General features: G+C 40.1%; 1 protein-coding gene across 2 annotated transcripts; it reads left to right on the plus strand.

Annotated features, from left to right (window-relative positions):
• Positions 1 to 842: 842 nt before the first annotated feature.
• rab24 (RAB24, member RAS oncogene family) lies at positions 843 to 9,717 on the plus strand. Of its 2 annotated transcripts, none has more exons than XM_083926975.1 (9): positions 843 to 1,216; positions 2,448 to 2,612; positions 3,842 to 3,910; positions 4,243 to 4,321; positions 4,730 to 4,797; positions 5,091 to 5,190; positions 5,533 to 5,583; positions 6,646 to 6,705; positions 7,445 to 9,717. In XM_083926975.1, exons 2-9 carry the CDS (start codon positions 2,496 to 2,498, stop codon positions 7,513 to 7,515), a joined length of 615 nt encoding a protein of 204 aa, XP_083783101.1. In that variant the 5' UTR covers positions 843 to 1,216; positions 2,448 to 2,495; the 3' UTR covers positions 7,516 to 9,717. The 2 variants fall into 2 exon arrangements, with proteins under 2 accessions (XP_083783101.1, XP_083783102.1); XM_083926976.1 differs by having other exon boundaries at positions 843 to 997.
• Positions 9,718 to 14,202: the final 4,485 nt, after the last annotated feature.

Below are 14,202 nucleotides of genomic sequence, written 5' to 3' on the forward strand. Positions count from 1 at the left end.
TATTATTAGTAAAAAATGTGCGTATAACGCCTAGAGGTTTCTTTATTTCAGCATTTCTTTATTTTTTTATTTCAGCATTAATTTATTATTTTATTTCATTATTTGTTATTTTATTTCAGTATTTATTTATTCATTTATTTCAAAATGTATTTATTACAGCATTTATTTATTAATTCTTTTATTTAATCATTTCTTTCAGAATGTATTTATTTCAGCATGTATTTATTTACTCTTTTATTTAATCATTTATTTCATAATTTATTTATTTCAGCATTTAGCTATTTATTATTTTATTCCGTCATTTATTATAGAATGTATTTATTTCAGCATTTATCTATTCATCTATTTCACAATTTATTTGTTTTATTTCACCATTTATTTGTTAATTAATTTATTACTCTGTTTTAGCATATATTTATTCTTTTTTGAGCATTAATTAATTAATTAATTCATTTGTTTATTTTACCATTTATTTATTTAATTTCACCATTTATTATTTAATTTCACCATTTATTTATTTTATTTCAGCATTTTTTTATTTCATTTATTTATTATCCTATTTCAGCATATATTTATTCTTTTTTTTTTAGCATTAATGTATTTATTTCACCATTTATTTATTTAACCATTTATTCCAGTGTTTATTTATTCTATTATTTAAACATTAATTAATTAATTTCAGCATTTATTTATTATTTTATTTAACCATTTATTCATTTATTTCAGCATTTATTTACTTATTCACTTATTAATTGAGTAATGTTTCGTCCTCCACACCACACTTCCGGTCTGATTGTCTCACGCAATTCGGTCACTTCCGTCTCCTGGAAACCGCCGTGCGTCGCCTCTTTGGTTCCCACCCAAACAAACAAAGCTCAGATGGAGCTTTCTCCACCCTCAGAGGCTGCTCTGATTCCGTCAGCTGGCTGAACTTATCATCGGAAAATCAAGCTCCCTTCTTTCACGTTAACGTTTTCCAACCGTCGGCGTTGTAAAGGTGATTTCTGCCGTTGCGCGGCAACAGCAACGGAACGAAACGTTAGCTAGCCACTTTCAGTACGTTACCGGAGAGATGACAGGCGGTTTGTCGGTACCGCCTGTGCTTTAAAACAGATTTGACGAGCACGGATGACAGCACCGGTCCGGTTCGGCTCCTGTTCGGAGAAAGTCAGATATTAAAGGAGATTTGTTGAGTCACGATAACGTTATTTACCAGGTGAGTGTTTTCACATGAAGTTAGCTTGGTTTAGCTAACGTTAATAGCTGATGTCATGTTTGTCCCGCTGAGGGGGGACGCGAACTCGGGTCTTCTACCAAAGTAAAGGTACTACAACAACAGTGTAGCAATCATAGAAATGTTTTTATAAAAGGTAGAAATGCTTTCTTACACTTAAACGTCCTGCTTTAACTGAAGTAAAGGTACAAAAGTATTAGCATCAAATTTTACTGAAAGTACAAAAAGTACTCTTGCAGCAATAACATGTTTAACAATATATTATTAGATTAAATATCCATTTAATGTTGCAGCCGATAAGATTTATACATGTAGCTTAATCTATAACAATATGTTATTTGTTGATAATGTTTTTTATTAATACTCAGAATCTGTGAACTAACTAAAGTTACAAAAACAAATGTAGTTGAGTAAAAAGTTCAATATTTCCTCTAAAATACAGTTTATAATGTTACTCGAGTAAAGTACCTCAACATTGTACTTAAATATAAGTATATTAAATATAGTAAATACATTCGTTATTTTCCACCTCTGGATAAAAGTACTAATACCACAGTGCAGAAATATTTTAAGAGTATTTATAAAAGGTAGAAATACTTTATTACAAGTAAAAGTCCTGCATTCAGATTGTTACTGAGGTAAAAGTACAAAAGTATACGCATCAAAATGCACTTAAAGTTCAATAAGTACTCTTTATGCAGGAATGGCCTGTTTAAGAATTTACATTACACACTATTTCCATTTACATAATAATATAATAATTGATACATTGAAGTAAATATCACTTTAATGTTACAGCTGATAAGTTGGGCTCATTTTATCGACTTTATACAAAGTGTGTAGCTTAATCTATAACAATATGTTATTGTTATTGTTATTTCAGTTGTTGAAATACTTTAGGATCTTGGACTGTCGGTCAGACAAAAGTAGATATTTAAGACTGGGCTCTGGTTACTTGTAACATCATGTACTATTATTATTTTTTGATATTTCCTTTAGTGGCAGTTTGGAGGGAGAGACCAGGTGGTGGCAGATGCGGTTTGGTTTCACTTTCACGTTACAAGTATGAAGACGAGATTCTTTTATAAAGACGAGTCCTAAAAACATGTCAGATATCTGCAGACGCTACAGATGAGTGGAAGTGACAATATTTGTAAGAACTCACAGAAAACACTGTCGTTTGTCGATTGTCTCCTGTCTTATCCCCACACAGCACACGGAGCAGCCTTGTACACCAACCTCCCCCGTCGCTGCGGTTACCATGAGTGCAATGCGTGTGGACGCCAAAGTGGTGATGCTGGGAAAGGAGAGCGTGGGGAAGACCAGCCTGGTGGAGAGATACGTGCATCATCGCTTCTTGGTCGGCCCGTATCAGAACGTGAGTGTCAGCTGCTCTGCTTCAGTTTCCGTGGCGATGGCGAACGGCTCCGGGGGGAGATTGTGCTAATCAGGCTCAAGTCTGATCTTCTGAAAAGCATAAAAAGCACAAACTGATGCAGTAAGGCTTCAGGGGGTTCTCTAAGCAGACAGGCATTTCTTTAACAACCCTATATAATAACGTGAAAGCTATTCAGACACGCCTCTATCGCGTCCTGTGAATTAATACGTCACGCTGCTCATGATATATAACTCGACCGTTACAGAGAGTGACACAGTGGCTTTGGAAAGTATTCAGACGAGTGGTGGAACTACACAGAAGTCACAGGTTCAGTTCAGACCCGGGTTCAGTTCATACATTTCTGCATACAAATCAACTTGCTGCGCTAACCTCGGCACAAGTAGCTTAAGTGTCCGGGCAGAATTCACACTTTGGTTCCACATTTTCTGCTTCAATCTACACTCTGTAGGTTCTGCGAGCAGCACACCGTGACGGTTCAGTGCATTACATGGACTGTAACAGCTTTCACTCCTTTATTTTATCTAAAATGGATTAAATTTACTGCTTTTGTCGAAGGCCAATTTGAAAATTTTCATGGAAATTAATTGAAAAAACTGAAAACTCCCAAAAACTCACTGTTTACGTCAGTAGTCCGTAGTTTTACGGGGAGTTCGTTGGTGCAGTGACTTCCCGGAGGTTACGCTTGACCCTCACTTCACCCTCAGTATGAATAGAGGTCTGCTGTGGGGTGATATTTCATGGCTCTGGATGATCATATGGTGATGTTATCTGTGAATTTACTTCAACCAAATAAAAACGGCGTGAGAAATAGGACTGTCCTCGCCTAAAGAATCAGTCCCTAACGCCGTTTTATCGACTAATCGAAGAGTTAATTTAAATCGACAGATCCGTAAAACACTTTCAGTCTCGTCTTTATCAGAGATCTGAAGTTTCTCGTCATCCTGCATGAAAAAAAGCAAAAAAAAAAGACCAGTTAGTCGACCAATCGGGCCATAATGATAGCCACAAGTTGCAAACGATCTCGCCTTCTTTTGGCATTTGTGTGCAATATCTCCTGATATATTACCAGTTCACAGCCAATTGCAATAAAGACAACAACTTAATCAGACGCTCCATGTTAGCGTGGCACAAGAGACAACATTCAGTTTGGACTAAATAACTGTCCACAGGGACTCTCAACATTTAATCCTGTTCTCTCCTCCTGACAGACTATCGGAGCTGCTTTTGTTGCCAAACCCATCCAGGTGGGAGAGAAAGTGATCACCCTGGGGATATGGGTGAGTTGGAGGCTACCTGGTATGAATTTGAATCATTGCTGTTTGATTCGTCTTAGAAAAGGAGGGAAAACTGTGTGAGAACTTAAGCAAATTAATGTCAATGTGAGTAAATAATTTCCCAAAGAAGCAGCTGAGGTTTTCCAGCAGTGAGGGGAAATGAGCCTGGAGCTGCAGAGCTCGTCACACTGAGGATTACACAGCGTTTAAAGCCTGAGCGGGGGTTGTAGGAATGTCGACTGCGTGCAGTTATAACATCAGATCTGAGGGGCAGAGGCATTATGTGCAACAGGAAGCTGGATCTCAGTTTTTCCTCTTCTCTCCGCCTCACTCAGGACACAGCTGGATCAGAGCGCTACGAGGCCATGAGCAGAATCTACTACAGAGGAGCCCGGGCCGCCCTCGTCTGCTACGGTAACTCTACGCTGTTCCTCATCATCTGAGGGAGAGCTTTCACAACCTGTGGTGGAACATTTTTAGTATTTTGGCGACAACAGCTGGACGCTTTCCTAAATTAACTTCACCGCGGACAGAAGTGAATGTGGTGTTTTTAGTGGGGAACTGAACATTGTGCCGGTGATTTATCAGGTGAATTTGTTTTTGTTTGGGCTCGTACTTCCTTTATTTTAGCAGACTTTTCTCAGTAAGTTTGGTGCAAAGACGCTGGACAAAGATAATGGAGGGGAGGGGTGTGAGGTCAATTATAGTTGAGTCCGATTTCACATTTGTTGGAAGTATTTTGCTGCAACTTTGCACGCTACAACTGCAGCGATTAATGACTCTGCTGTCAGTGAAGGTGTGTTTTTGTCTCTTTTGACTCAGATCTGACCGACAGCAGCAGCTTCCAGCGAGCTCGGTTCTGGGTGAAGGAGCTGCAGAACTGCGAGGAAGTAAGAGAGCGTTTCTACTCTGAAAGGAAATGTTTTACCCTACACCGTCATTACACAGCTTCTTACCAGCTCACGTAGCCGCATTCAATAAAAGAGGAGCAGTAGAAGTTTGTTGTTGCCAAAATTATACTTTTTCATTACTAGTTTGGAGAGATGCTTTTCTACAAAATACTGTATTCATTTAACAAAAGAAGCCAAACTACTCAAATGAATCAATTTTAAACAAGTTGCATTTTGAAAATTGACTTCAAACCAGGAAATACCGCTTGTGTTTCGTGTGTTGTGTTCTGCAGCACTGTAAGATCTACCTGTGTGGCACTAAGGCGGACCTGATTGAAGGAGATCGGAGCGTACGCCAGATCGACTACCACGATGCTCAGGACTTTGCTGACGGTAATTACAGCATCTGCCTCTCTTACTGGTCACTGCACTCTGCCCTTTACAGAACTGTGTGTAATTGATACTGTCCTGCAGCCGACATTAAGATGCCTGACCAGCAGAGCACAGACCAGCATCATATTTGTTTATATACTAAGAAAACTGTTTTTTTAAAAATGTATTAGGTTTGCAACTGATGGTCATTTTATTTGATTATCTTCTTCACTATTGAATTAGAGCTGTGAACCTGCAGAAACGCTGTTTAATGGAAATAGTTATGAGGACAGAAACATCCTGATTATGTTTAAAGGATATTAAAGAAACGTCTAACCTCATTGTTCTGGTTTGCTTTCACAGAGATCGGTGCGCAGCACTTTGAGACCTCCAGTAAAACAGGAAATAACGTGGGTGAGTCACAACTTCAGTCATCTGCAGAACGCATTTAACACGGGAGCCCACAGCTGTGTTTATTCACGTCTGTCGATTGAGGAAGTGGGTTTCCCCTACAACTTTGATATTGACAAATCTGGGCACATTTTAAATCCTTCATTCAGATTCAAATTAATTCCACTACTGCGTTAAATTTGGCCAAGAGGTGAAATATAAAGAGAGAAGAGCAGAGGACCGAGAACAGCGCCCTGAGGTACTCTGTATTTCACACCAGAAAATATGGATGTTATAGGAAACACTATTCTTAATAAGACGAAATATCCCTTTAACGTCTTGTCTTTCTAGCAGCAGCAGAATATGCTAATAAATGATGAAACTGATATAAAAGTGCACCAGGATCATTGTGAGATGAGGAGCAGAGTCCCTCGTTCATCAATAATTCAGGTTTTAACTGCAAATATACGTCCTCTCTCACATCAGTAGCTGAATATCACACAAGCTTGCGGCTCTTTCCTTAAACGGTCCAGTCATGTCTGAATAATGCCGTAATGGACAGATGGATTTTTTTTATGGGTAAATGAAGGCGGCAATGTTACATATTCTGAAGAGAGCCGTAGAAGCAGGCCCAGCTTTTTCAAACAAATTTGCTTTAGACTTAAATGCATTAATTTGTAGAGAAGACATCTCTCAGCGGCAGTACAGAGTTACAATAATATTCAGGAGGGTAATCTTGAAGTGTTTGCTCTTTGGAAATATTCCTGTGATTCTTAGACGTTTGTGAAAAAGAGGAAGTGCATAAAAATGTAAGACATGAGTCAAATTGAGACACAGAAGACAACCACAGACAGGAAGAGTCCCAAAGCCCATGATGTAATCTGGGCTAATGACAGTTGTAATAAATAGAGAATAAAGTGCTATTCTAAGCACAGACAGTGTGAACACCCTCAGTGTGAACTCTTCAGCCTCTTCTTTTAAGCCTCTCTGGCCAAACATACTCGTTACGAACCAGGTATTATGAACATATGAACCACGAGTGAACTGATGGAAACTGACAGCGCTCATTCTTACTCTGTTTGACAGATGAGCTGTTCCAGAAAGTTGCTGAAGATTACAACAGCACTGCCTTCCAGTATATGACAGGTGAGTGTTTTATTCACACACACACTCAGTTTTTATCAATTATGTATGTTATCTTAAAGGGGGGTTTTGAAGCAACGGGTACAAGCGCGAGCATTGACGGAGGTCCTGATGTTTATTTATATGCATATGTTCCCCACGACGGACATTTAAAAAGATACCGCCGAACAGTTTGCGGTGGTTTGATGCAGAGCAGTGTTTACTGTAGATTTGGTCAGATGAAATGTTCAAAAACTGTCACAGAGGGGTGATGACGTATAAGTAAGAAGCATTCGTGCCGCGGCCCAGATCATTTTAAGTAACGTGGGGGGAAAGAGGGAGGGGGGAACAATCACCCTAAAGCACAGGGCACAGTACGGATGGACATTGTGAGTGCGTCCTCATACACAGAAAATAATAGTGGTCCTAAACTTGATCCCTGTGGAACATCAGAACAGAGAAATTTCTGATTGCACGCTACGACCAGTTTCAGAGATAGGTCCTTAGGAATATTTTGACATTAGGAAATACACTTACCCTCAAATGTGTGCTCTAAATATCAAGCAAGGTGCTCAGCTTAACATAAAGCCTGGGGACAGCTAGTCCCTGCCAACGCCTCTAAAGCTCTTGATTGTTTAATCGGTACAAAAAGTATAAACGTACTGTGTTAATGACGGGACGGGTTTCCTTTCACCTCCTGAATTGATCCCACAGCAGCTTTAAATCCAAGCTTTTGAACAGAAACTCTCTTCCTGTGTTTCAGCGGAGGAAACGGGCGTTGACCTGGGCCAGAAGAAAGACTCGTATTTCTACTCCTGTTGCCATAACAACTGATGCCGAGCAACAGGAAGGGGAAAAGAAGTGGTCGCGTGGATTTAAAAATAAAAAAACCTGCGTATTCTGCTGGATGGTCGGATAACTCGGCTCTGGAGCTGCGGCCCTGATCACAGAAGATGAAGAAATCAAGCAGTACTGTTTATACCTTATTAGATACGTTTATTTCCTTTGTGCCATAAAGAACTGACGGCTGCAAGATTTTATGGAAGAGGATCAACTACTGCTGCCACGGTTACTGGGTCTCTCACTTTTTCACCCAGTTATCTTCTTCTCCTCTTCTGAGCTGGGCCGTGGAAGTACACAAGAGGGATCCCAGTGAACATAGACTGGAAGAGAAAACTTGATCGTTGTAGCAGGTGCAGTGCTTCGGGGGGGCCGACTGGCTTTGTTTACAGCAGTTTAGTTTTGTTTACCTATTTAACCTTGTTGTGGAAACCTGTCAGTTAGTCATGCACATCTAAGATAAAGCCTTCACGACTGGAGGGACGCCAAAAACACTGTCAGACTTCTACATACATACATTCTTCTTTTGCAAACGTGGCATCAGTCATGAATGAAATAATGCCACTGATCTTATCAAAGGCCTTAATAACGCGGTAGAAATGTGTGTGTCAAAATTCACCTTTCTAGAGCGTTGGCTCCTCAGTGTTTACCACGACATTATGGATGCATGAAGGGGACAGTTTTAAAGTGGGGTTGCATGAGCTACAAGAAGAAGTCAGTGTATCACCTACAGTAGACGGAGGTCTGCACACATGCAGGATGTAAGAGCTACTGCCGCCTTAATCTCTATAAACAGATCAGCATAGGAATGTAGAATCTGTTGCAACGGGACAAGATCTGTTTGTAGTCCAAGTAGTATTCAGCAGTCACACTTGGGCGTGCTTTGGTTGCAGGCAGGTAAAGAGTCCGCGTGGAGAGCGAAAGAGGCGGAAAACATCGGCCGATACACATTTGCGGACCACAGGCTGTCCTCCCATGACGATTAAGCTTTTTGTTATAATATCTGTTTATCTCGACTCCCTTATCCCATCATAGCAAGTTGCTAATTGGGCCGTGAACAATGGCCGCCGCTCAGAAGAGGAAACCTTGTCTACTGGCTTCACCAGAAATATTAACCATTGCCCCCAGAGGCTAAATCGTCATCAGATGTTTGTGTTTTAAAAAAAGTTAGAAACTAACAAAACAAACAAACTGAACAATTGAGGCAACTCCTGCATCCTGTGAGGTAAAATGTCTGGTGGCTTTGACGAGAGCATAAACTGTTGGGTAGGGTTAGAAAGTGCTGTCTGACTGCGAGATAAAGCTGTGAAAATACACTTTAACTGATAGATTTTTTTTCAGGTGTCTAGAATAAGTTTAGCTGCCGCCCCCGCCCACAGCAGTACGTTGCTTAGCCTATCCTGACGTGCAGACCTCCATCTACTGTAGCTAACACTGACTACACAACCACACCTCCCTTTTTAAAAGAGCTGGATACAGCGCCACCACGCAGCCAGTGGTCACTCATGGTAATGCAACAAAACTAATTCACATAGAAGAGATAACACTATTGACGAAACACCTAAACTCCAAACATGGTTTAATTATTACTCCTTTTATAAAGAACGTTTAAACCACGGAGGTCTAATGTTCGTTAGACTTTTCCAGTCATCCCGACGGAGGCCATGTTTGGAAGTCCTTTAAAACATCCGTAGTGACACCACGCACAACGTGTATCGGGTCCGTTATCTTTAGCAGCATAAGCTATGAGTCTGGTTTTAAGGTTGCTAAAACGCCGACATCGCTGTAATTAAATTGCATGGCCTGAGCTGACTGACAGAACATTTTAAATGCAGTTACTTTCCCACGTTTAAATTCTAAATTTTCTATTTTGTAATTTCAAATGCACAAGTTCAAACACGGAAACGTGGCTGTCGGGTTTTAAAGAAATGCTTCTACAGAGAGATGATCAAAGTTCCCCTGTCCACTGTGGTGACAAACAGATTTCACCATCACAGGAACAAGAACAACACAAACGCTGTGGGTGAATGTCGTAACACGGTTCAAACTGTCATCTCATCGTCCTCAGAACAATATTTACAGCTGTGTTGAACTTAAAGACTCTAATTTATTGCCTTTTAAGTTGAGACACGGAGGAGATAACTGGACACTATCGAGTTTCCTCCGTGTTGCTGCTTTGACGTGTTGATGTTTCATGTGTTGCTATTTTGATATTGAGAGATGTTTAAGACAAATGTTGTGTAAAATTAAAAGCTTGTTGAATGAACGTTTCGAAGCGTGGACAGACTTTATAGTGATTGATCCACATTTGTGTCTAATATCTGAGCCTTTTATGCATTTGAGTGAAACATAATGTGCGATGTACTGTTCGTAAAATCATCACAAACCTTAACATTAATGCAGAACTGAATCTGTGGCGTCCTGAAAAGGCGCCTTTTTCTCACTCCGCTTGCTGATGTCATCGCTGGTTTCAAAAAGCCTCATCGCACGTGGTTCATCTCCACCCTGGCGGAACAAAACAAATCTTCAAATAAAAACGTGTGTCTCGAAAAGGCGTCGTCACAATACGGCAAATACAAACGTGCGACCGGTGCAACAAGCTCTGACAGCCGAAAGCACAGCTAAGCTTCAACACCTGGAAAATAAAGAAACTAAAGCTGAGATCCAAGTCAAATGCGCTACTTTTCACAGTAGCTGCCCTTATAAAAGCACAGACTGTTGCATAAACTGGAGATCAGAATTAGATTAATAGCCACTTTGACTGTACCGCTGCTGTACTAGCATGTTGCTTTTGAAATAACCACGGCACTTCATCAAAAACCTTTTTGTAAAAAAGCAGTGATCAACATTAAGGGAACACTTTCAGATCCCTCCCAGTTATTGGTGTTAATCTGCACCTGTGGACAATTTACTTCATTGTTGGACACACACTATTAATCTGCAGCTCTCCTGGTGTCTTTGTTAGATGTCAGCTGCTCTAAGGCGACTGAAACCCAGAGACAGCAGGTCGTCCAGATGAAGGCCAAAGGGACGACCCTCTCAGCCGTCAGAGAGAGGTCGGACGTTCACAGTCTGTGATTTCAAGAAGATTGAAACTTTACAAGGACACAGATTCATTTAAGTCTCTCAAAAAGGCCGGTTGTTAACGTTAAACAAGTGCACGAGAGGACGGGACTATGAGAAGACTCTCAATGGGGAATCGGTTCAACACTGCAGCTGGAGTTGCTCGTCAGTTCAGTGCTGAACAGGGCAACGATCTGTCTCTGCACAGTGTCTCGTTGTTAAAGACAATTTGGACTGAAAGCCCGCTCTGCAGTGACCAAAGCTCTCATCAGCAGGAAGAATAAAAAGGCGAGACTTGCCTTTGCTGAGGAGCATGTTGTGTGGACAGAGGAGAACTGGTCCAGAGTGACTTCAGTGATGAGGACATTCAATTAATTTGGGTCTGATGGGAAACATTGTCTGCACTGTATTGAACTGAGGAAAGACTGAACCCAAAGTGTGTAAAGATGTCAGTTACATTTGAAAGAGGAGGAAGTGTCAGAGTCCAGATCTAAACCTCATAGAGAATCTCTGGAAAATCCTTGGTGACAAAGTAATGTGTAAGAAACCCACTACAGTTACTGAACTGTGGAAGAGACTGAAGAAGAACGGACGCAGATCAAAGCAGAGCAGTGTGAGAAACTAGTGATGTCCTGTGGGCGCAGATGTGCTGAAGTCATTCAAAGCTGTGGCCTCTACACTTCCTGTTCAGTTTTTAGCCCTAGAGAATAAAACATTGTTGAAATCTTCTCTTTTGACACACTGAACACTGTTCTCTCATTTTGCTCACTGCTTTTTGCACAAAATAAAGTTTTTTTTTGCTGAAGTGCCTTGGTTATTTAAAAAAAACATGATAATACAGAAGTGGTAAAGCCACAGCTGATATTCTACCAAATTATGAACAATAAAAAACAACAATATTTCAGTATAAATCAAGAATTCACCTTATTTTTGATCTCCAGTGTATGTTGGACGACTTTTTATGGGCCAGAATAACCAAAAAAAGCATGCTGCTAAAAGGACTTCCTGGTATTTTTATATTGCTTTTGATAAATATGTATTAAGATGTACTAAATCTTGTTTTTGGCATGATTAGTAGCATGGTAGTTTGGGTGCTGGACCGCAGGTAAAGTTCTCTCACAGGGGACCTGCAGGTCCAGAAAAGTCGTTGAATTCAGAGCCATAGAAAACACAGATTTTAGGTTTTAAAATATTAATTTAATTAAAAAAGTCTCCAAAGAAGCGTCGATTTTAGAAACGTAATGTTAATGAATCCATGAATGTGCTTCTGCTCATCAGGGTTCATTTGATTCATTATACAACTAGAAACATACGGTTCTACACAGATGGGATGTACGGACAAGAATGTGCTGTAACGGGTCAATAAGTCCATGTAGTTACTGTAAATAGTTTTATTTGTCCCTACTGCTTTTATGTCGTTGTTTAACAGTTAAAAAAACATTAAATTGCATTATTTGTGGTGTTAAACTTAGCTTAGTGAGCGCAGCAGAAATCCTCTATTAAAATAATAAAACGAGAAATCTAGAAACTTAAATACGCTTTCCAAAGTTTTGCATAATAAATAAATGTATAAATAGTTATTTTTGAACTTAAAATAAAATGTCGGTTGTTAAAAAGAAATCAGTGGGACCTCCATCATTATGGTTATGATGCTGCAACTAAATATGTTTAAGTTATTTAAAGTGTTTAAAGTTTAAAAACAAAAATAAACAGTAAAAGAAAAACATGACAGATCACTACACAAACCTAATTAACAAGCCTGTTGTTATAATAAATGGACGTTTATTATTTATTAAATGACATTTTGTAATCCTGTAAATGCTCAGCTCCATGTTTACGCTCATTTCTGAAAGTCTGACTTCTGATTTATTTCATTTAACTTAAAATCTTTAAGTGCAGTGAGCGTTTGAATGTCGGTGCTTCCTTTCCTTTTCCACAGTTGATTTAAAAACACTACATCTCTGTTGTTTTTACTCACCTGTGGTTCTTTCGACTGAGTTTGTCTGATCAGACTTCTTCTTCTTCTTCTTCTCTGTGGCTTTGAACAAACAGGACCTTCTTCTTTCCTCATGGCTGAAACAAAAGGTACGGCTCAAAGTTTCCTAAAGGCAACTAAAAACACCTAAAACCACCTAAAAGCTGTGCAGAATTAGAAACAGTTCACCACAGCATCACGTCCTGTTGCCGTCTCATTATCAGACAATAGATCACCTTTGTTCAGCAACTCAGAGACGGATATTTTGACTTGGAACAGCAGGAGAAGCACAGATGTCACTGATGACGCTAACGATGACTCTGCTTTATTCAAGTGTCCCAGTAAGAAGAACAGTGTCATTTCGCATCAAATTACTAATTAAATCCAGACTTATCAGGAAGATTAACACGTGAACAAACACCCGTGAGAAAACTAAACTGACAGAAACCATTTGGGTAAAAATAAAAGTACTTTTTAGTTTGGCCCATACTGCAGCCAGCCACCAGGGGCGCTCTTTTGGCTTCACTGTTAAGCCGTCCGTCTTTATAGACCAGGAGTCTGCAACCTTTTTTTTTTTACATTTTCTTGTTAATCAATGTGACATATCAATAGTTGTTTTTACACTGGACAGGAAGCGGGTAATTTGCGGCCTGGTCCGCATATTCAGACGGATCCCTGGCCTGGTTTAGCCCCCCATGTGCCGGCTAAGACCCTACACTTATAGGCGGCTCCATGTAAATCGAGTTTTGCAGCTCGCTGGCACATTGGGCGGAGGTGTCGATGACGTGAACTGTTGTGCGACCCACAGCCGGGAGTTTTAAAAACAGGAAACAGCTGATCACAGGAACGAGACACAGCAAGTCATCACTTCAACAAAACATACCTATAACCCATTTAAAACTTCTTGTTTTTCTAATTGGTGTTTTGAAAATGACACTGGTGTTACAGGGGCGAACTTGTAACACGTTGTGCTGTACGTCACGTTAACGCCCATCCCAGAAAGACGCTCGTGGGAGAAGAGGAATATTACAGGACAGCAAATTACCGCCTTTGCCCGGACGCCAATGTAACAACTTTTCTGTAAGTCTACTGAGCCAGCTCCTGTAGTGTTAACCCCAACACTCAAAAAGACAAGTACGAAATCAGAGTCTATGTGAATGTAGAAGGGAAAAGTAGTGATGTCCATACAAAGCTTCATGAAGCTATATGAAGTATTGTCCACTAGATGGCGCTCACTGTTCAACAAAGGGTTGAAAGCTCACTGAATCACCGGCTTTTGAGCCTTTTTCTTCAAACCAAGAGCTCCATCTAGTGGCTTCATAAAGAAATGCTTCGTGAAGCTTCACAAGGAAAAAGTCAAACTACCGCAAATTACATGAAGTGCACCAATCAGTGGCTGGTTGGGCATGCAGATGAGAAAGTGCTGCATAATTTCCCCAGATCATGTCTTGCACACTTGTTGCTATCGTGTGTTATTGGTGAAGCTGCAGCATGCCAATGGTTGCTGACCCCTGGTTTACACGGCCTGTGTGTTGGACCAATAAATGACAAAAGAACGAGGACAGTACAAAGCTTAGGTCATAACTTTTTTTCCTTATATATATTTATATGTAGCAGTTGTTTTAACAGGTCAATGGTTGAGA

The sequence above is a fragment of the Echiichthys vipera genome (genome assembly GCF_963691815.1).
Source record: "Echiichthys vipera genome assembly, chromosome: 14".
Lineage (NCBI taxonomy): Eukaryota > Metazoa > Chordata > Actinopteri > Perciformes > Trachinidae > Echiichthys > Echiichthys vipera.

What these genes read in the sequence shown, in the direction of transcription:
- rab24 (XM_083926975.1), top strand. Translation starts at nt 2,496, where the DNA reads ATGAGTGCAATGCGTGTGGACGCCAAAGTGGTGATGCTGGGAAAGGAG. An exon ending in GGCCGCCCTCGTCTGCTACG is followed by an intron (nt 4,322 to 4,729) that starts GTAACTCTACGC and finishes CTTTTGACTCAG; the next exon opens with ATCTGACCGACAGCAGCAGC. An exon ending in TGCCTTCCAGTATATGACAG is followed by an intron (nt 6,706 to 7,444) that starts GTGAGTGTTTTA and finishes CCTGTGTTTCAG; the next exon opens with CGGAGGAAACGGGCGTTGAC.